Raw genomic sequence first — 22090 nt, 5'->3', positions numbered from 1 at the left:
TGTGCTTCTTCTTTTTGCCGGTTCGATCTGTAAAACATGGTTTAAGATAAGGAATATCTACAATTTGGCCATGTTTGGCAATCATGAATTTTTTCCATGGAATATTTGTTTACCCAATGGTGATTGGTGAGAGAGGGTGCGAGGAGAGAACTGGTTGGACTGACTGAGGAAAAGGTGAGAAAAGGCTAAAAACAAGAAAAAGAACACTCCAATTGCTATTTATTTTTCCTTGTTTTATACCCACTTCTCACCATCTCCTCATGCCTATCAAGTCTTCCTCCCTCCATCCCTACCCCTCTCACTACCTGATAAAATAAAATTTCATGGTTGCCAAACATGGCCTTAGCTGGAATATAGTGTAGGGGATTTGCTAGGCAATTTTGAACAAAGCCATTTCGTGGCTCACTTTGGCAGGAGAGAACAGCCACGTGGGCTCACTTTTTGGCAGATTTTTGTCCTATTTAGAGGAATTAAATGAATAAGACAAAATCTGCCAGGCAAAAGTGAGCAGCAAGATGACTTTCCTCAAAATTAACTAGCAAATCCCTTTTAAAATACTTGCATGATGCACATATCTTGCCTTGATGAACAAAAATGACGATGACCCAATGTGATTTGGGCCGTTGATCAGACAGTCCATCACAAGGTGACCCAATGGGTCCAGGTCCAATGCCAAGACCCCATCATCGTACACTAGGCAGTGAGCCCATGCCAAAATTATTTTATCCCAAGGCTCCATTTCTTTTGAAGTAGATAAATTTTACGCTCATCTGCTTAAAAATGGGCGTAAAATTTGTTTTGTGACCCTCTACATCTAAAGAAGAATTAGCGCCCAAAAGAAACCTGACAGAAACAACGGATTTGCTAGGCAATTTTGTAGAAAGCCATTTCGCGGCTGGCTTTTGCAGGTGAGAACAGCCATACTGGGTGACCTTTTAGCAGATTTTGTCTTATACATTTAATTCATCCACAGCCACACTGGTTGACGTTTTAGCAGATTTTGTCATGCATTTAATTCATCTGATGTAGCTCTTCTCGCATGCAGAAGCCAGCCGCGAAACGGTTTTCCTCGGAATTGCCTAGCAAATTCCAGTCATTGTTCAAAAAATTTCTATTTTAAGAGTATTTTGAATGAGTTTGTTTGGAACCCCAAGGCGACCTAGTGACTAGTGACTGTGAGTCAAGGACAGATGCAGGTGCAAGATCATGGGCCACCAGAGCTAGGGGTGCAAGTTCGGGGCATAGCCTACATGAATCGGGCCCAATAAATCAATGGTTTGGATCATCCAACCATGTGGGCCATAGCTTAGATAAATCAATGAGGCCTACATGATACGATTATCCATACTGTTCATTTGTTGGGCCCTAGCTTATATAAGCCATGCCCCAAAATTAATTGCCATAAGAGGATGATCCTAACCCTCCTGTCTGAAGAGGTTTCTGTAGTGCATCTCTACAAATTTTAGGGTAAGTATTATCCTGTGATTTTATACGGTGTTTTGGCTAATTGCGAGATCCCTGCATAAATTTAGGAAAATGTTATCAGCACTACTGTATTTTTACGAGGCACTCCTCACTTTATTAAAAGTACGGTATGGCCCGCACATAGGATGATCCAAACCGTCCATTAGATGGGCCTCCGATCTATAGAGGGTTATGATCAACCCTATAACCTTCAGATCGGAGGGTTAGGATCAGCCTCTAAAATTGAATTTTGTGGCAAGACCTATTTAGGCTGTGGTCCATCTAATGGACGGTTAGAATCATCCTATGGTGCGGGCCATACCGTACTTTTAAGAAACTGAGGAGTGCCCTCATCAAAATACAGTAGTGCCGATAACATTTCCGGAAATTTATACAAAGTTGTGGAAAGCAGAAAAAGGGAAGTGAATCGAGGAAGGCAAGGATGATGAGAGGCGTGGGAGGTCCTTTACTTTGCATCGGAGATCTTCTGGGCGACGTGGGCGATGGCCAAGAAACCCCTTCTTCTTCTTCCTCTTCGCCTTCTTCTCCTTCTTCTTCTTCGTCTACAAACACCTTCCTCAACCCTCTTTCACCATCTCACTTGCACAACTTATTTCAGGTAAGCCCACCCCCACGATCAAAATCATATTCTTTTCAATTTTGTTGTTACATGTTGCTAAATCTTTTTACTAAATACACCCCTTTTTCTATTTGGTATTTGGGTTCGGACATCCCCTTTTTGTATCAAGAAACTACAGGATTTTTTTTATTTTTAATGTTTTATGGAATGAAATATATCCAAGAAATGGGTTTTTGATTATGTACAGACAACCCATAATAGGAGAAGGGTCATGGATCCTTATCTATGAGTAATCAAACTTGAATTACATGACCAAAATTTACTATATTTTCTATTGAAAATACAAACATTGTAATAGTGAAAGAAAGCCCTTTTGGTATCTTGATTGATAACCCAAGTGGAGAAATAATTTGGGTTAGTAATCAGTTGAAAAACCTAGCATTCAGGTTACCCTTCTGCATCGAATGGAAACGATCTCCTTCCCTGGGATGGTCATAACCTAGGAACATATAGGTGGGTGGGGAAATGAAGCTTAGGGCATGTTTGGGTACCATGATTTTTTTATTTTATTTTTATTTTATGATAAATCGGCGTCTCCAAGTGGAGATGAGGGTGAAATGGTTAAAAATCAGGAAACAAAAAAACTCTACTAAAATAGGATTGACTTTTTCCTGCTTTTTAGCCATTTCTCATTTTTATCTCAATCTTGTCCTCTCAAATCTCTCTCCTTCTCCCACTGCCCTACGCCTCTCTCACCACTTGGAGACACCAATTTATCATGAAAAAAATCCTGGCAGCCAGACATGGCCTTAGATACATCATTTACTTCATTTGAAAGGCATGGAGTTGCTGATCTTGAATTCTACTGAATGGATTGTAAATAATCTCCTATTGGGTGTATATAGTTATATACACATGAATTGCAAGTTGGGAGTATATCCAGTTTGACGTACTGATTGCTGAATTAGATGGAGACAAAAATAGCACATTACATAGAGGGTGATAGGACTCTGGGCAAGTATTGCCCCTCTCTAATAGGGATGTGGGGACTGACCCATTATTATTATTTTTTGAGATGTGAATGTGACCCCTTATTACCCATGTCATCTCATCATTCTAGAGATGTTGAGGAGAACACTGGAAATAGGTAGGAGAGAAATTAACTTCAAATTACTTGCAGGTTTGAAAACTCAATATGAGTACATCTGGTTACAAGCCTAGTGTCAGCCCCCTAAATTCGATAGCATAGGCATTGGCTTGTGGTGGCACCTTGCAACCTTGCCAATAGCCAAATGGGCCTAGGGAGATAGGCCTAGAGGGTAACAAGGTGGGAGAAAGACCATGACACGAGGCCAATGGCATGAAAAGGCCAAGTGTGGATGGGTTTGGCAAAGAGGCATGCAATGACCTTGGTGCACGGCACAAGTGTGCAAGACAGCACATGAGCAACAAAGCCATGGGCTGGGCATGGCTAAGAGGGCTGGTGCGCAAGGCACACATGCAAGTCATTGGCGGGAGCGGTTATGTGCAATGGCATTGGCGCCAAACAGTGGCTTTGGCAGGTGAAAATGGGCCAAACATGCGTGGCAGAATAGTTTGGCCAAGCGGGTGCTGGGCACGCATGGCAAACACGTAGGGTGGGGGTTGGCACAGTTTCACGCATGGCAGTAGAGCCTTGCCCAAGAAGATGCTGAGCGTGCAAGGCTTGGGATGCAAGGCAGACTCGGCTGGGCAGTTTGTGCAGTTATGCACGTGGCAAGCAACGAATTGGCCAAGAGGGCACTTCTCATTAGGAAATGGGCAACATGGCTTGCAGTTTATGCAAGAGGGCAGCATGCCTTGGCAGTTTCAAGTAGCGGTGCCACTTGGTGGCTTGTCATTGTGAGTTCATGAGCACATGCCCCTTGTGGGTGGTTTTACATTGGCCAATGGCCTTTAGGCAGTTTGTAAATTGGCCATTGGCCTTGAGATGGTTGCCAAAACTGGCCTATATGTGGGAAAAACGCCCCATGCACAAAAAAGAATGGGGATGTGAGTGTGTTTGGTGGGGGGAGCTTCTTTGTAAAGGCATTTTGGCCTAGCGATCTTCCTTGTAAAGGCTTTTTGGCCTAGAGTAAAGAGTTTTGTAATAGTAAAGCAATAGATATTGCTCGTGGAGTAGGCACTGTTTGGGGTGAACCACTTTTAAAAATTTGGCGTCCCTTGTTGCATCGTGTTGCCTTGTGTTTTTGCTTGTGCTTGTTCCCTTCTTGAGAGAACCTCAAGTGTAGAGAGTTGGGTGACTTAGTGCCCTCATGGGCTACTTTGAGTAAGAGTAAAACGACCCCGTGACACTTAGCAATGTGTGATTTTATCCACCTTGAACATTGTGTGTGCTCAATTATGGTATGCACAACAAAGAAGTGTGATGCAGTCTGTTAGGGATAATTCTGAAGGTTTTGCCTTGACTAAAGTCAAGGTTTAACGATGGTGAAGAGGTCTATTGTGGAATTTTCTTGTAGATGCCGTATATATGTGCTGTCATGGTTTTAAATTTCGGCCGAAATATTTCGGTTTCGGCCGCGACCGAAACGAAATTTACATGAAGTCGTTTCTTTACAAGATTTCGGTGAAATTTCGCCGAAATTCACCAAAATGTTACGAAATTTTGTTTTTAGCCTTTTTTACAAAATTTCGATCCGCCGAAATTTTAAATAGATCAATCGAAATTTTAAAAAAGTCCACCGAAATGCTATAATTCCCACTTAAATTTATGAAATATTCACCGAAATAGCCAAAATCTCCACTGAAATCGCCGAAATTTACACCGAAAATTTAGACATTTCGGTCAAACTTAAAAAAAAGAAAAAACGAAATCATAATCATATTTTTACATGATTTCAGCAGAAATTTCGGCCCAAAACCGAAACATTTCGGTTTTGGTGGTGACCGAAACTGACACCGAAACCGAAATTTAAAACCTTGTGGGTTGTTACAAAACTAGTGCGAACTAGCCACACTGGCGGTAAGTGCTAGATCTTAGAAGCACGAAGCGGGTGCGGGTGCGGCGGCGGCGGCGGAGGCGGGGAAGCACGGGGGTCTAGAAAAGTCTAAGGTTGGGAGCACCATGGGAGTGTTTATGCAATATTTTCTTTATATTTTGAATATTGGCGAAGATATATTAATAGAAGACTGAGGGGGTCCCCCAAAAACATACAAGAGGAAAATAAAACTCCCTAGGGACAGAACCTGACCTGGGAAATACAAATAGGATTAAGGAGGAAGAAAGTCGAAAAGATCTAAATCCTGCTTCGATACGCCCTCCTTTGCCAACTTATCAGCTACAGCATTGGCACTTCTCCTCACATGCTGAAAAGAGACCTGCATGCCTTGTAATACGTCTTTCATCTCGTCAAATAAGTGAAGAAAACGCCACGGAGGGCCCCTTGGGCCCCTCAGCCATCTTATGACGTTCAAAGAGTCGCCCTCCACAATACACCTTACTGAGAGGCCCCTTGCCTCACTCAGGATCAGGATGCCTCGATGCACTGCTTTTACCTCCGCTTCATTCGAGTCTGCTATGCCAATTGGACCCGAAAAAGCCTTGAGTACCGCACCATGACAATCTCTCAAGACTCCTCCGATTCCTGCCAACCCAGGGTTGCCTAAACTTGAACCATCAAAGTTTAATTTGAGGTTGCCTGCAGGAGGAGAGCACCATATCTGTTGCGGGACCGGCACATTTTCGTGACTGTTGCAAACAACTCTCCATCCTTCCCACAGATCAAACGCCGAAATGAATCGAAATAAAGGGAGGGCTCGCGCCCAAGATATAGAGAGGGCAATGACCTTAATAAATAAGAAGTGGGCAGATTTAGCCTTTCCCTCAAACAGGCGAGAGTTCCGTTCGACCCAGATGACCCATAGAAAAGCCAACAGAGAGAGCCACCACAGGCGCTTGCCTTTTTTACCCCAAGGTGAACAATACCAGCCTTCAAATAAGTCTTGCAGAGAGGATGGAAAGACCCAATGTAGTCCAAATCTGTCCAAAATTTTCCCCCATACTTCCCGAGCTACTCGACAGTGAATGAAAATGTGGTCTACCGATTCCCCAGACGCAATACACAGAGCGCAATGGTCAATTATTAACATATGACGCTTCCGCAGAAAATCCACCGTTTGGATCCGATTTTTTAACGCAGACCAGGCAAATAGAGATACTCGTGGTGGAGCCTTGATGTGCCACACCTTTGCTTCCAGAGCATTAACCTCAGACGGCACCAAACTGTGATAGAAAGAGTTGACCGAGAACCCTCCTGACGAGGTAAATCTCCACAATCTTCTGTCATCCCCTGATGAACTAATATAATTCTGCTCCAGCAACTGAAATAAGCTTATCACCGATGGCATCTCGCGATCAAAGAAGTTCCGACGAAAGAGTGGGTTCCAGGTAACTTTACTCACAGAGCGCTCATAGCACACTTTCACTAAAGCTGACTTATCCGCCGCGACTAAGAAAAGGTCCGGGAATAAATCTTTTAATGGGGAGCTCGAGCACCATTTTGAGAGCCAAAAAGAAATTCTGTCACCGGAATACACACGGAATCTAATTCCGAGATCAAATTGAGGGATAATGCATCTGATATCACGCCATAATGTCACTCCAGGTTTGTTGAATCTGTTGAGAGATACCCACTCCCCTGAATCAGCCCCATATTTCCCTGAGATGACGTTGACCCACAATCTGTTTTTTTCTTCGCCAAACCGCCACAACCATTTTCCCATCAGTGCTTGATTTACCTGTTTTATCCTTCTAATTCCGAGGCCTCCGCCTTTGGTTGACTTACACACCTCTTCCCAGCTCACTAAGGCCAGAACCCGCTTCTTATCAGATCCCCCCCACAAAAATCTGCGCTGAATTTGTTCTATACGCTTGATCACAGACACAGGGCATTTACATAAGGATAACTGATAGAGGGGAATGTTGGCCAAAACGGCCTTGATCAATGTTAATCTCCCTCCTTTAGATACCAATTTCCTTTTCCAAGTATCAAGACGACGTTCGATACGTTCCACAATAGGAACCCAAGCCTCTTTAGGAGGTCTCCCTATACCTAAAGGCAAGCCCAGATAAGATGCCGGCAGACTATCCAACGAGCACCCCATAATACTGGCGAGTCGAGAGGCCCCTTCCTCGCTTAGATGCACCGCATAAAGTCTGGATTTAGAGAAATTCGATCGGAGCCCAGTCACTAATTCAAAGCACCTAAGAATAGCCTTAAGATTAAGAATCTTTAAGGGCAAGGGAGAGCTAAAAAGGAGAGTATCATCCGCAAACTGCAAATGCGAAACTTCGACTCCATTGACACCACATTTAACCCCGGAAATCAGCCCCTCCACTTGCCCTTTCTTTAGTAACACGCTAAGGGCTTCCGCAACAATAACGAAGAGAAAGGGAGATAAAGGATCCCCTTGACGCAAGCCTCGGGACGATTTGAAGAATCCTTTAGCAGAGCCATTAATGAGGACGGAAAAATATGCTGAAGATAAACAACTTCGGATCCACCCTCTCCACTTCTCACCGAAGCCCATTCTTTGAAGAAGATAGTCTAAACACTGCCAATCGACCCTGTCATATGCTTTTTCCATATCCAACTTACAAATTACTCCTTGCTCACCCGATCGTGCCATCCAATCCACCATTTCGTTGGCCACTAGTGCACAATCTAATATTTGTCTCTGGGCTACAAAAGCACATTGATTCTCTGAAATGAGAGATGGAAGAACCCTCTTTAACCGTTCCGACAGAACTTTCGACAAGAGCTTATACAGACATCCAACCAAGCTAATAGGACGAAACTCCGACACTCTCACTGCTCCATTGGTTTTTGGGATTAGAGCAATAAACGTTGCACCTGTGCCGCGATCCAGCACCATGCCTGCGTGGAAAGCTCGAAAAAAAGCCATTATGTCGCCCTTCACATACTCCCAGCATGACTGAAAGAAAGCGAGACAGAATCCATCTGGCCCCGGAGCTTTATCACGGCATATCGAGAAAACCCCCTTCTCCACCTCCTCCTCTGAGAACGGGCTTTCCATCCCCATAGAACTAACATCATCAAGAGAATTGAAAACCGCCTCGTCGAGCCTCGGCCGCACTATATCATCTGCAGAATATAATTGCTTGTAGAAATCTAGGATTTCCAATGTAATCTTCTCTTTGCTATAAGATAGGGATCCATCCACTTCTAATACCTCGATTCTATTGTTTCGACGCCTGGCACTGGCCATATTATGAAAATAGGCCGTATTTTTATCACCTTCCTTTAACCAAAGAACGCGGGACCTCTGCCTCCATGAGATCTCTGCCTGAAGTATGCAGCCTTTATGTTCCTCTTTTAGTTTACCCAGTTCCGTCAAGTCATCTTCTGTAGCATGACTTTCCTCATCAGCCATAGATATTTCTCGGATGCGTGCTGAGAGCCAAATATTGCGCTCCTGAAGAGCCTCTAGACGGAGAGAATTCCACTCTTTAAGTTGTTTTTTAACATGACGGAGTTTCGCTCCTATAATCCAATCTGAGGCGCCTTCCACATTGTATGATTCCCACCACCCCCCCAATCTCTCTACCATGTTAGGGATTTCTAACCAGGCTAGCTCAAATCTGAAGGGAGCCGGACCCCAGGACTCTAATCTTGGATCCAACAACAGAGGGCAATGGTCAGAAACAGAATGCACAATCGCTTTCTGACACACCTCCGGGAACAATGAAAGCCATCCAGAGCAAAACAAAAATCGATCTAGGCGACTCTTGCTGGAGCTCCTGGACCAAGTGAATTTAGCCCCCATAAGAGGGATATCAATCAGTTCATTATCAGCAATAAAATCCGAGAACTCAGACATATTTTGGGATGTTCTGCGACACCCCAGCCTTTCTTCGACTCTTCTAATTTCATTGAAATCTCCCCCTAGACACCACGGGTGCCCCCATTTACTCCTAACCAGGGTGAGTTCCTCCCACAACTGTCTCTTGGCCGACCCCTCTGTTGGACCATAAACTCCCGAGAAGGTAACCACTTCTTTATTACCCAGCTGTCTCAGAACTATTGAGACGGAAAACTGGCCTACCCAAGAATCCTGGATCTCCCATTTTGATTGATCCCACATGACCAAAATACCTCCGGCAGCACCTTCGGATGCCAAAAAAATCCACTCCCAATCGGAATTTCCACCTAAACTCATGATCAGAGCACTGCTGACTTCCCCCATTTTTGTTTCTTGAATACAAACTAAATCTGGTTTGTTCTTTTTAACTATTTCCTTGACCTGTGCTTTTTTTTCCAAAGACCCCAATCCGTTAACATTCCAAGAGAGAATCTTCATTTACAACTGGGCGTTCGCTGAGCACTTCCCCTGGAGCAATTTCTACTCCTGATCCGCGGATTACGAGTCGCTTTCGACACATCTGTAGCTTTAACGTAGGAGACATCGGATTTTCTTTATATGTATTTCAAAATTCAAGTACATCAAAAAATTGTAATTTCTAATCATCTTTATATATATCTTTCAATTTAAGTACATAAAAAGTAGTAATTTCTACCCATCTTCATTTTTCGTGCCCTCTCTCGCTCCATGAAGACCCCTTTGTGCTTGCTCCAATGAAGTACTTTAAACCATAGTTTTAAAACTACCCCACGTCCGCGTCGATTCCCTCCGAGTCGACTCCCTTTTAACTTGGCCACATTCTGCATTGCGCCGCATCCGCTTTCTACGTTTTGCAATACAGAGTTAATAAAATCTCCTTTGATTCTTCTGAATTATGACTGCGACAACCGAGTACTCAGTCGCGTCAACTGAGTACTCGACCATGTCATGTCGAGTCGACTATGATTTTCTTCGGCCGCGTTCCGCGCCGCATTCACATTTTTAAACATTGCTTTAAAGAGTTGAAGGAGTTTGATGCAAGGAAGTTCGTGATGGCGGAATTGATGGAATAATATGAGCAGGTTGAAAACGTCATGGGAGCGCTTTCTGCCTCTTTGGGAACATCATGGGACTGGCACCATGAGGAAGATTTCTGCTTCTAAGTGCTGGATTATCTACAGTTTGACCATCTACTAAATCTAATAGGGCATTCATTTTCCGCCAGTTAGAGATTAGTATCTTCCACTATCAATGCAGTGTTGCTTGCTGCTATCATCTGGTAAGGCAGTTCAAGTTATAACTGTCTAATCGTAAGGCCTCTAGTGTAGAGTTATTGTTCTGGACCTGCCGGGGATAGACTTCCTGACAGTACTCACATCCAATTTTTATCCTCTATATGTCTTTATTCTGTTTTTACACTTTGATTTTTCTAATAATCTCTCTCTCTCTCTCTCTCTCTCAATGGAGAAAAGGATTTACAAAGAAAGAAAATAAAATAAGGAATAGCCAAGATGGTCACAGATAGGCTTGGAGACCAGTATTTTGCGTATCAAAACGCGGCCGAAGAAATTCCTAGTCGACTTGGCACGACATGGTCAAGTACTTGGTTGATGCGGCCGAGTGCTCTGGAGAGTCGAAGGAGTTTTTATTTTATTGACTTTGTAGTTCAAAACGTGGAACGTGGCCACGACAAAACACGGAACGCGGCCACTGTAAAAGGGAGTTGACTCGGGGGCGTCCACGGTGATGTGGGGGAGTTTTGAAACTGTGCTAGAGATGTGTGCTAAGGAGACAACTCTGCATTAGCCTCACACAACGGATATGACGAAAGGAAATCTGATGATCCGCAATATAGTCAAAAGCCTCTTTAATAGCATCCATGAACCTCCATGGCTACTTTATCTTGTAAATCATTCATCTAATAATATTAAGGGAGTCTCCTTCATTACCAAGTGCCCTATAAAATTGAAGTCAACGGCTTGATTCCACACTTTAGCATAAAACTTCCGCTTCATTAGACTTTTATACCACCCAATCTCGAGAAGGCCATCTCTTCTCATGTTTGTTAATCGTCTTATAAGAAATATTTCCTTTCAGAAAAAAAATGTCCATTGTAGCATGCCCTTATTCTTAGTCACGGTGTTCTCTGCCAAGTTGAGGATTGGTGGAGGTTGTGACTCTTTTGGATCACACTGCTATAAAATTTCGTTCCATGCGAGTGACAATAAAGAGCTTGTCTAGTTGGCTCTATTCTTGAGAGATTCAACCTTATCTTTTTTACATTTATTAGTTCTATGTATTTTTGGTTCTTCAGGTAATCTTCAATGTCAGCATTGCTAATTGTCCAAGCATACTCATACTATCATTCCTAGTAATTTGAATGAAGACTTTGAGACATAAAAGTGTAGGGACCTGATCTGTTATTTCTATCTTTTTGGTTAAAAATATTTTAGATCATGAAGTGATGTTTTCTAGCTTTTGATATTCATTTTTTCTCACAAAAATCCAAGATAAACTGCCTTTCATCTCTCAATGATTGATGTATGAGATTTATACAGAGCTAACAACAGGAACTTAAGCAAATAGGCTTTTAGAACAAGTATGGTTTATTTTTTGAAGAAAGAGTGAGTGTGGATAACAAGAATTAAAATAAAATCACTGATGGAATGGAAAATAAGGTTTAGACCGGTGATAGTCCTAAGATGGAATTAGAGAAAGAAATTCCATGACATACAATTTAGGTAGCATACTTTTATTACTTCTCATCTATTGATTTACTATTCTTCTCTCCTCTTTTAGTTTTTTCTCCCATAAACCACCTTCCCTGTAACCCTAAACCTATCTTGTATTTTTCTTTTTCGGCTATCTTCTGCCCCAAACCCCTAGAATACCAATAAAATTTTTCTCCAGGCTTAGAAACACCATTCAAACCCGTTAATACAATAATACCTTGTGCCCCTTTCTGGCATATATCTGCACCCGCCCAAACCTATCATAAAACTCGTAGGAATTTTTCCCTAATCTAGTCACTGTTTTTACTCTTCCGTTTCACCATATTCCCTATCATCATAGTCTACACCATCCTGGTATCCTTTGAAAACCTCTTGGCTTGTGTTTGCATACTTCGAAACCTACCCAAAACCCTGTTGGAGGTCCAGAATCTTCCTCACAGGCATATTACAATTGTTTTGAGACCTTGTGTGATTTGTATGTGGGATTGGAATGCATTTTAGTGGGTTGCTGAAATTTCTGTTTTATGAGAATCTACTCTTGGATAATCTTAAATTCTCTACCGCTTAATCATATTTTCATGGTTGAATCATATGAGTCGCATGCTGTCCAGAATCGATATACTACACTTTCATTACAATCAGTTTTATATGCCTGGACGTCCAAAACTTGATAGTTTGTTTCCCTCATTCCATTTTTTAGATAACCCCATACAAGTGTGATCCGTCCTGCGTCAGGAGGTAAGGGCGGTGTTGCAGGGAACAAGGCTTTCCGATAGCAGCGTCTTGGCCATACTTTTAGTGGAGGGAGATTCCCTCAATGTTATAAGGTAGATGGACGGTAGTCAAACTCATCCTTGGAGGTTTGCATCTCTAATTGATGCGATTCGGGATCGTGTGGAGGGTTTTCCGATTTGTTTTCAGCACGTGCGGCGATAAAAAAATGGCGAGGTGGATCACCTTGCCCGCTCAGGAGTTACTAGACTGAGCATGGAGATCTTTGATGAGCTCCCTCCCTAATTTGTTTCCTTGTTTTTCTTTCTCTCTTTTGGATATCCTTTGTGTTTCCCCGACCAACACGGTTGCTGGTTCCTTTCCTTGTTTTTAATAAAATTCTCATCATATTAAAAAAATATATATTCTAGAGAAAGGTAGGAAAATTAGATCTATTCAAGAGTGGTTTCCGCCCCCCAGTGGAAGGATCAAGTTTAACTTTGACGGGAGTTCTAAAGGCAATCCAGGTTGGGCAGGTATCAGGCATCTTTGAAATTTGGATGAGTGTTCTTTATTCTCCTTTTCTAGATCGATTGGTGTGCGTGATTCTAATGAGGCGAAAGCTAGAGCGCCATTTTGAGGATTAAAATTGTATACCAACTCCTTTCAAGAACCCTTTGTCATTGAAGCAAACTTCGCAATCATCACTGTTGGGCAACAAAAAGATCAATGATTCCATGGATGCTAGCGGGAGTGATTGCTGACATTATTGATCCATGTTCCAAATTAAACCCAAAACTCCGACATATGTTGAGGTCTACTAATGAGCAAGCGGATAAACTGGCTAAGGGGCGGATAAGAGTGAACTGGTCATCGTCAGTGCCTTTGCTGACATTATTGATCTATGTTCCAAAGTAAACCTGAAACTCCGACATATGTTGAGGTCTACTAATGAGCAAACTGATAAACTGGCTAAAGGGGCAGATAAGAGTGAACCGGTCATTGTTAGTGCCTTTTGTCAGTGCCTTTGCTGACATTATTGATCTATGTTACAAAGTAAACCTGAAACTCCGACATATGTTGAAGTCTACTAATGAGCAAGTAGATAAAGTGGCTAAGGGGCGGATAAGAGTGAACCAGTTGTTTTCAGTACCTTTTATACCGAAGGCAAGGCGTAGGGTAGTCAAAAAAATTGATTGGGTATGATTTTTGCTTTGTTTTGCTATGATCCCTATGGCCCTATGGGACACCTTGTCCCCTGGTGGGATTTTAATCGTTGGCGTGTACTTTTCTTTCGCAATAAAATCTCGTTGCCTTCCAAATAAAAAATTCTTTCATTTTTGGAAAATAGAAGTTAAGCAACACAATGTTCTTCTTCTTCTTCTTCTTGTTTTTTTTTTTTTTGGGGGGGGGGGGGAGTTTTTCTCTGATAGATGCTTCTGGAAGGTCAACTACAATATTTCCAAATCATCCACTGCACCATTCACCTCATGAAACATATGAGGGGTCTCCATGCCATAAATCCGATAGCATATGAAACCATTTCTCAACATTGAGTTCAGCACTTCAAGGAGTCTGTTGACTCCCTCAACAGGATGCTAGTTTTGTTTAGACTTTGGCCTAGCCCAATACCCAAAACCTAAGAAAGGAGCAGTTTTTGCACCCTATAAGCTCTGGAAATGCAGCAGTAAATTCACCTGATTTTGAGATCTTGTGTTTTACCCCTTCTGTGTAGTTGCATTTTACTGAAGGTTTCATTGCTTTGAATTTTTGTGGATGAAAATCATGTTTTGCATTACTTGCATCAGGAGAACTATGATCAGTTGAATAAGGCATTGGAGGGAACAGACCACTCATGGACAGTTCTTACACTAAAGGTATTGACTTGGACTTGAGAATACCTATTCTTGCTTCACAAAGCACCGAGGCTTCTTTTTCAGGTATTCTGACTAAATTCCATGCTTGTTCTAGTTATGTTCTGCCCTGGAGACCGCTGACAAGTTAGTTCAGTCCACCAACTCGAATGCTGCAGCGCTAACTGAAAAAATCGGAGTGCTAGAGAGCATCATAAAACGGGGTGATTCTGCAGTAGATATGGCGAAAGCTATTCATAGTACCAGGAACAAAAAATAAAGGTCTTTTTAGCTGCACAATTCTGGGGTTTAGTGCCTGTTTTGACCCATTTTTGGGTGCCACTTCATCTACTTTTCCTGTTTGGTTGCATGTTTTGATTCAAAGTTCAAACTACAAGGAGACTACTTGTCTTGTCTCTCCCATGTTTGCCCAGGTGGCGTAACTTTTGTGGGAACTTTTGTCCCCCACTAAAGTACTTGAAAAAAGCAAGTTTTTTTTGCCAGTGGAGTCTTGGAATTTTTTTCTTTTCTCTCATTTTTTGAATCCTCCCTTTCTATTAGTAATGACAGCCCTGCCGCTCCCTTATTTTTGTAATGACACTCCGCACCAGGTAACTACTTCGTTTGACAACCAAACACTACTTACCACTACTCTACTCTGACAGCAGCCACAGAGGCTCACTTCTCAGCAGATTTTGTCTTCATTCACGAGGTGGCTACTGTCAGATGCAACATACCATCTTCGAAATGCCTTCTATGATGGACGCTAGCAAATCCCTTATTATTATTTTTTGACTAGTTCTAGTTCTAGTTCACTACTACCTAGGCGCAACCAAACTGATATTCCATGGGGATTTAAGACACGTTTTTCTTACTATGAAGTTGATTTGTTGTTGGTAAAGGAGCTAAGTGAATGACTGGAAGCTGCAGCCTTCTAAGGTTAAAGTGCCATATGTATTCTATTCTGTTTTAAGGGATACTATTAAATACAAACCTTTTGGGTGTAGGTTGGGGTTGAGGCAGAACATAGGCTTTCAAATGGCTTGTGATTTTGCTTAGAATCAAAGACCATGTGAGAAGATGTAAGAAGAGATAAAGAACGTTGGTCGACTGGTATTTGATTAGAGCAGGCTTTCTAGCCCGGTGCTATTACTTTTATCTCAAAGGGGTATTTAATGGCAATACTGAAAATTAGTTTTGGATGATCCTAAGCCGTCGATTGAAGTGGGTATCCCACGATTAATACCCGTGATATAAAATAGATATATATATATATATATATATATTTTTTAAATATTTGCATGTAAATTACTACTATATTATCAAAATAAATTGCTATTTATTATGATTATTTTCTAAACGATATGCCCAATTGCCACACATACATGTTTGGGCCGATTGATCTAGTAGGCAACCACAAGATGGGCTTACTGCTGTTGGTCCAGATGGGATGATATTAGAACTTTAATCAATGTCGGCTGCCCTGATGGCCATGAAATCAACGGCTGTAGTTGCTCGAACCGAAGATGAAGTCTATCTCATTATGTAATAAACCTCAGAGGCATCTGAATGGTTCAATCAGTCATCTAGGCCGCTCACCCAATGGGCCCAACCTGGATTTCCCATAACCTAAAAATGGGTAGAATTTTTACTCTCATACAGCCACACCATAGGATGATCCAAACCGTTCATTTGATGGGCCACAACGTAAATAGACTAGGCCCAAAAAATTAATTCCCTAGGATGATTGTAGACGTTCGATCTATAGTGGGTTCCATTAAATGCTGTTCCTCTACAGATCGGACAGCTAAGGTCATCATCCTATGGAAATGATTTTTTGGGCACAATCAATTTAAATTGTTTTGGTTTGTAAAAAAATATTAAACTATATACGCTTTACACCACGTGAGGTGTGCCATTACAAAAATACAAGGGTGCTGATCTCACCCTTATATCTTCCTAGGCCACCAGGAATTTATTTTTCATGATAAATCAGTGTCTAACTATGTTTGACACTCAAGAATTTTCGGTGTCTGTTTGGGTACCGATTTTAGAATCCAGGTTGTAGTTTGAAAACAGTGTAAAAGATATGTTGTTGTTGCGACAGAGTTTCTTAGATTTTAAGTAAGAAATCGAGGTTTTAGAAATCTCTCCCGCCAAGATTTCTTGAAGCTGGAAACATGGGATGATCTCCTCCTGCTCTATTGCTCTCGGAAAGAAGTCAAAAGAACGGAAAATGGAAAATGTCACGTGAGAATGCCACATGCCCGTCATTTCGCACGTGCTTCCACCGCTATAAAAAAACAAAAAACAAAGAGGCTACTACAACCACGAAAAAGGGGCAAAAATCAGAAAAAAGGAGAGAAGAAATGGAGAAGAAGAAGGTCCTCCGCACGAGCAGCAATGGCGGAGACACGTGGGAAAATCTGAACCCTGAGATTTTGGCTCAGATCTTCGTCCGAATCCCACTTCAGGAGATGCTGAAATCCGTCCCTTTAGTTTGCCAATCGTGGCGTGAGGCCGTGGCTGGGCCCTACTGCTGGGCCCACATAGACATAGAGCAGTGGTGCCGCCGGAAAAACCTCACCAAAGACATCGATTTTGCCGTCCGGCGATTGGTTCGCCGGAGCAGGGGGACGCTGAGGAGTCTTTCTGCATATAAGCTCGGTGATATTGCCTTCTCCTTTGTCGCCAATGCGTTGAGTCTTCCAAATCCCTAATTCTAATTCTAATTCTTCTCACTTTCTTTCGATTTTTTTTTTTTTTTCTCAATCTGGGTTTGAAGGTTTTTATTTTTAACCCTAGATCTGACCACATCGGTGGTGGGCTTCATCTCTGGTCAAATCTGGGGATGGTGTTCTCATGGGCCCACTTCTCACTTTTCATCGGTCCTACCTGAGTAGACATGCAATGGTTACCTAGGACAACCTTTTGCTACTCTACCGTGAATTGTTTTTCATGATAAATTGGTGTCTCGAAAGTAAAGACCAGGGTGGAGTGGCTAAAAATCAGGAAACAAAAATCACGAAACTAGTATATTCCTCTCAAATCTCTCCTTCTATTGCCCCCACCCTATGCCTCTCTCACCGTTTGGAGATACTAATTTATCATTAAAAAAAATTCCTAGGCAGACATGTTTGGTTGCATGTTTTGATTCAAACTTTAATTTACTTGTCTGCCCTTGCTTGCCCATGTGGCATGACTTTTGTGCCCAGCAAAAAGTTTTTTTTTTTAGGGTTTTTGCAAAAGAAGTCTTCTACTTCGCTTTATTTGCAAAAAGATTCTTATAGTTTGACAACGTGCAAATAGAGTCTAATCACGTTGTTGCAAATCAGGTCATGCCATCAGTTTGTGACTAAAATACCCATGGTAGTAAGTGATATATGCGCCCCTTTTGATTACTTGGGACACCCAGCAGTGTATCAATGGTTGCAGAGGGGGCTGATGTGTACTTCACGTCGGAAGGATTCAATGGGGCTGATTGCCAAGTGTCTCAATGATTGGAGAGGGGCTGATGTACTTCATGTCAGTATTCAATTGGGCTGACTGCCACTTAAACTACTGCTGGGTGTCCCAAGTAATCAATAGGGGCGGATTTATCACTTCCCTTCTATAGAGACCAAACTGTCTTTATATGTGGAAAGACCAAAATACCCATGACAGTCAATGAAGTTTTGAATCAAGGGTGTGGGAATATCATTTCACTCTATTTGCAAATAGTCGAGCTAGAAGACTCTTCTTGCAAATAAAGCAAAGTAGAAGACTTCTTTTGCAAAACCCCCTTGTTTTTTTCTAAAGGATTTGACACTTTTCTCTCTATTGGTAATGACACCCCTACTAACCCCTTATTTTTGTAATGACACACACACAAGGAAAATACTTTATTGACTACTTGAGCTTTAATTCACCACTATTCTACAAGGAAACTACGTGCAACCAAACATAGCTTAAGGAAGCGTTTCAAAGCTAAATTCTTCCCGCTTGCCAAATTTAGGCAAGCGCCCTTCGTATACATTTTCACTTAATTAAGAATACACTTCCTATTAGGTGATTGTTTCTCTATAAATATTTTTTTCTCCTTTCGAGAATGCCAAAGATTGTATTTAAAACTTAAGGCGTCTTATCTTAAGCGTCAAATAAAACTAAAGATTTTTTTCCCAAAAACAATTAATATTAAATCTACAAAAATAAAACATATAAAATTTCTATTTTTTTAATCCTAATTACTTGAGCCATCTTTATTACTTATAAGCCTAACCTACATTAACCTTTCCTCTCCTAACCTACTATAGACCCAGGGGCGTATCTATATATAGCATGGGGGTGCTCCCCCCCCAAAGTGTAAATTCCTGGCTCCGCCCCTGTATAGACCCTTCCCTTTCTATATGTTTTTTGTTCATTTCTAACAAGGCTTATTACATGCTTCATATTGACTTTCTACAACGCTTCCCACATATTTCCCCTTTACTTATCTTAGGCCACGTTTGGATACCTCATGTTTTTGTATTTGGATTTGGATTTGAATTTGAGTTTTGGATACCAAATACATCAATCCTCATGCTCATGTTGTACGAGAGAGGGAGCGAGGGACGTCTTGCTGTTGCTGCAGCAGGGTTGAGGAGCAGCGAGGGTGAAGGTAATTGCCACAAATATGGATTTCCAAATAATGTCTCGGAGAAAAGATTTGAAAATCAGATTTTTTTTTTCCACTGTTGTAGCTGATTTGGAAATTGTAGGATCCGATCCAGTTCCAAATCTCAACTGCAAATGTGAGAAATCCAAATTTAAATCTTCTGGGTATCCAAACGTGGCCTTAGTGTATTTTGATTCTCACTCCCCGCTTTTGCTCCCCACATTGCTTTTCATGCTCGCTTCCCAGTTTCGCAACTATAGAAAATATTGTTGCCAGTGAATTTTAGCTTCCCTGTGATTGATCTTGATTGATTGTTAGGATTGTCTGTTCAGTTTGATTTTGGCCAAGATCTAGGTGACCCCACCGGCCGGGCGTTCTGTATCTTTCAACGCTGTGGTATCAACCAATTTGTACTGTAGGGATGCGCCTCACTAAAGTATGAGAGTGCACTGTGTTGCATTGTTCCTCTTAATATTTTGTTATTCTTAGGAGTAGCTCACCTAATCCATATATCGTCCAAAGTTAGGATTCCTTATTTTCACATACGATGAGTGTGGCAATTTAGCATTTCAATGATGACTTGAAGGTTAATGGAGATTTGTATGTAAGAATACCAAAGACAGGCTAAGTTTTGATGGTAAACACCATCTACTGTTAGCTAGTATATCAAAATCTGTGGTGATCTAGGTTTATATTTTCAAATCTTGTGGGAATTATAGAAATTTCATTTTCACATCTCACCAATCTAGCTCCATATGGTAATTTTCTGTGATTCTCATATTCCCTATGCTTTTAAAAAAAGTCAGTATGAGAAAAAAATTTCCTGCATGAGCTCCTCTTATTGGCTGCAGAAATGGGAAATTCGAAATTAATAATTTTCTGTGGGAATAAAGACCATAATTATCTATAATCTTCCTGGTTGCAGTGGGAAGTTCTTGACGGTCTTGAAGATTCCTATGAGCGACGTTACTGACAGGATGGTCGAGAAGCATGCAGAATCACTTGCAACAGTGACTGTCTTGGATATCAGCAACTGCGTGAAGATCACATGCAAAAGTCTTGAAGCATTGGGGAAGAACTGCAAGTTTTTGGTTCACCTGAGAAGGAACATGCCCCCGCCGGAGTTCCCATCCGGCCAAGATGCTCCATTGAACCCGGCTGAGGAAGGAGAGGCAATGGCTGTGGCAGAGACAATGCCTTCACTACTTCACCTTGACCTTGCATATGGCTCTTTCAGTGATCTTGGGCTTGATGCAATCCTTACAAAGTGCAAGGCCCTCCGCCATCTTGACATTCAAGGGTGTTGGAATGTCAAGATGGAGGATAATATTGAGCAAAAGTGTGACAGGATCGAGGACTTTCGAGGCCCGTGGGATGATGAATATGATGATGCAAACCCATCTGATGATGGTGAAGAAGAGAGTGATGGTGAGGAAGTATTCACTCCTTCTGATAATTCTGATGATTCTGAATAGCAGGTGCCTTGTTTTTTTCAATTCTGCCCTTTACCTATTTTTGGCTAGTATGGTAATATTGTGAATTTGATGATTTGAGAGAGCATTTTGGAGTATACATTTTTTATGATATATACCACATTACCACTAGGGTTGATTTGAGAGTATACAGTTCATGTGGTTTTTTGAATGTATGCAATATATGTGAACGAGATCACTTCCTTTTCTTGAATAGAAAATGTTTTATGTTCCTAGATTCGTAATTTACCGCCTTCATGCTACATCTTCTCCCTTTAAATTGGCTTCTTTTTTCTCATACTAATTTCAATTATGATTGTCTTCTAGCCTGGTTAGACAATCATGTATAGGATTTCCTGTGCAATATTAGCTTATCCAAGATACATATTGGAACCTAATGTGCTTAGCATGCACCAAGAAATGAAGTGTCAAATATGGTTTCATGTAATGCCTCTTTCCCTTTCAAGCTTCCGCATGTTGCTTCACCAAAATTTGCTTTTCAGATTTGCAGTTGCAGATAATGAAATCAATCAACTTGTGTAGCTTTAAAATCATTTTTCTTCTTGTATCTTTTGTGCATATTTTAGCCTGACCCATATCTCCTCTAGGAAATGGTACAACTGTTTTTCTTAAATTAATAGTCTCCACTATAACATTGGATTCTCACATTGGATTCTCTTTATTCATAGATTCTATGCCAATTACTTCTAATCCTTATGATTCTATTGGGCATCTTATGTTAGTATATGTTAAAGTATAAAAGATAAATAACGCCTTTCTCCAACAGCTTAAGCTTTTGGAGAAGTAGGTAAGTTAACATGCTATCAGAGCCAAAGGTCTCGAGTTCAAACCTCCTGGATAGCAAAAATCCACATGCGATGGTCAGCCCAAAGTGGGACCACATGTGCCCGTGTTTGCCAAGTGGGCCACACGTGCGTGGGAGTGTTAAAGTATAAAAGATAAATAATGCCTTTCTCCAACAGCTTAAGCTTTTGGAGAAGTTGGTAAGTTAACAGTATAATTCTGTAAGATACTTAATAGGCTTCTGTTTGTCTTGCTTTGTAACCTCTTTTGTCATTTCTGAGACACATGACACTAGGAACAATTGGTATCAACTGACATAATAAATTGAATGGTATTTCGCTGGCATCCAAGACTACCCCATAATTATCATTTGATTCTGAGGTGGACATGATCAACATTACTTGAAATAGGTCAAGTGACTTTTATTTTTGCTGAATGGTTCCTTCTAGATAAATTGTTAAAGAGACGTCAAAACCAAATATCTCTTGCTTCATATTGACTTTGGACTTGTATTCAAGCAAAGATACGGAAAATCATTAAATCCACAATATTTTTAGTGTTACGTATTCGCTCTTTTGAAAGTCAACTTTTCGTTAGATGGTGGTTGTTATGAGTCTATACCTAAGTAATCTTGAGTTGGAGGACAAGAAGTAAGGAGGATGACTAAGCCAAGAATAATTTATATTTGCAGAGACATCGCAATGCTCTTTTGTTTGATGACCATCACAAGGAAATATGCACATGATCACCCTTTTACTTGGGAGGGGAGTGATTTGTATTAGGAGAAACATGCAATTTACTTAATTGTATTGTCTATCATGGAAGCCGAGTAGGAGCTTTACTCCAATTGTTATGACCATAGCATTGCTTGACTTATTGGTGTGTGACATTGTCAGATCAAGTTAATATCTTCTGGACAGGAGGGATTTTGGTAAGCC

At 41.3% G+C, this 22090-nt stretch overlaps 2 protein-coding genes across 2 annotated transcripts; both read left to right on the top strand.

Moving 5' to 3' along the window:
- Window positions 1-1865: 1865 nt before the first annotated feature.
- LOC143848680 (histone-lysine N-methyltransferase) lies at window positions 1866-14746 on the top strand. The gene is made up of 3 exons (XM_077357672.1): window positions 1866-2083; window positions 14199-14267; window positions 14362-14746. Exons 1-3 carry the CDS (start codon window positions 1907-1909, stop codon window positions 14521-14523), a joined length of 408 nt encoding a protein of 135 aa, XP_077213787.1. The 5' UTR covers window positions 1866-1906; the 3' UTR covers window positions 14524-14746.
- A 1606-nt stretch (window positions 14747-16352) lies between these two features.
- LOC143848383 (F-box protein FBW2-like) lies at window positions 16353-20586 on the top strand. The gene is made up of 2 exons (XM_077357321.1): window positions 16353-16941; window positions 19802-20586. Exons 1-2 carry the CDS (start codon window positions 16487-16489, stop codon window positions 20349-20351), a joined length of 1005 nt encoding a protein of 334 aa, XP_077213436.1. The 5' UTR covers window positions 16353-16486; the 3' UTR covers window positions 20352-20586.
- Window positions 20587-22090: the final 1504 nt, after the last annotated feature.

This window comes from Tasmannia lanceolata, unplaced genomic scaffold, assembly GCF_043159265.1.
Source record: "Tasmannia lanceolata isolate RefF3 unplaced genomic scaffold, GAP_Taslan_0.1 ptg000016l, whole genome shotgun sequence".
Taxonomy (NCBI): Eukaryota; Viridiplantae; Streptophyta; class Magnoliopsida; order Canellales; family Winteraceae; genus Tasmannia; species Tasmannia lanceolata.
Note: the sequence above shows the minus strand (reverse complement) of the source record. Positions and strands in the feature narration are given on the sequence as shown.

What these genes read in the sequence shown, in the direction of transcription:
- LOC143848680 (XM_077357672.1), top strand. Translation starts at nt 1,907, where the DNA reads ATGATGAGAGGCGTGGGAGGTCCTTTACTTTGCATCGGAGATCTTCTG. An exon ending in ACTTGCACAACTTATTTCAG is followed by an intron (nt 2,084 to 14,198) that starts GTAAGCCCACCC and finishes TACTTGCATCAG; the next exon opens with GAGAACTATGATCAGTTGAA. An exon ending in GGACAGTTCTTACACTAAAG is followed by an intron (nt 14,268 to 14,361) that starts GTATTGACTTGG and finishes TGCTTGTTCTAG; the next exon opens with TTATGTTCTGCCCTGGAGAC.
- LOC143848383 (XM_077357321.1), top strand. Translation starts at nt 16,487, where the DNA reads ATGTCACGTGAGAATGCCACATGCCCGTCATTTCGCACGTGCTTCCAC. An exon ending in TTCTCCTTTGTCGCCAATGC is followed by an intron (nt 16,942 to 19,801) that starts GTTGAGTCTTCC and finishes TCCTGGTTGCAG; the next exon opens with TGGGAAGTTCTTGACGGTCT.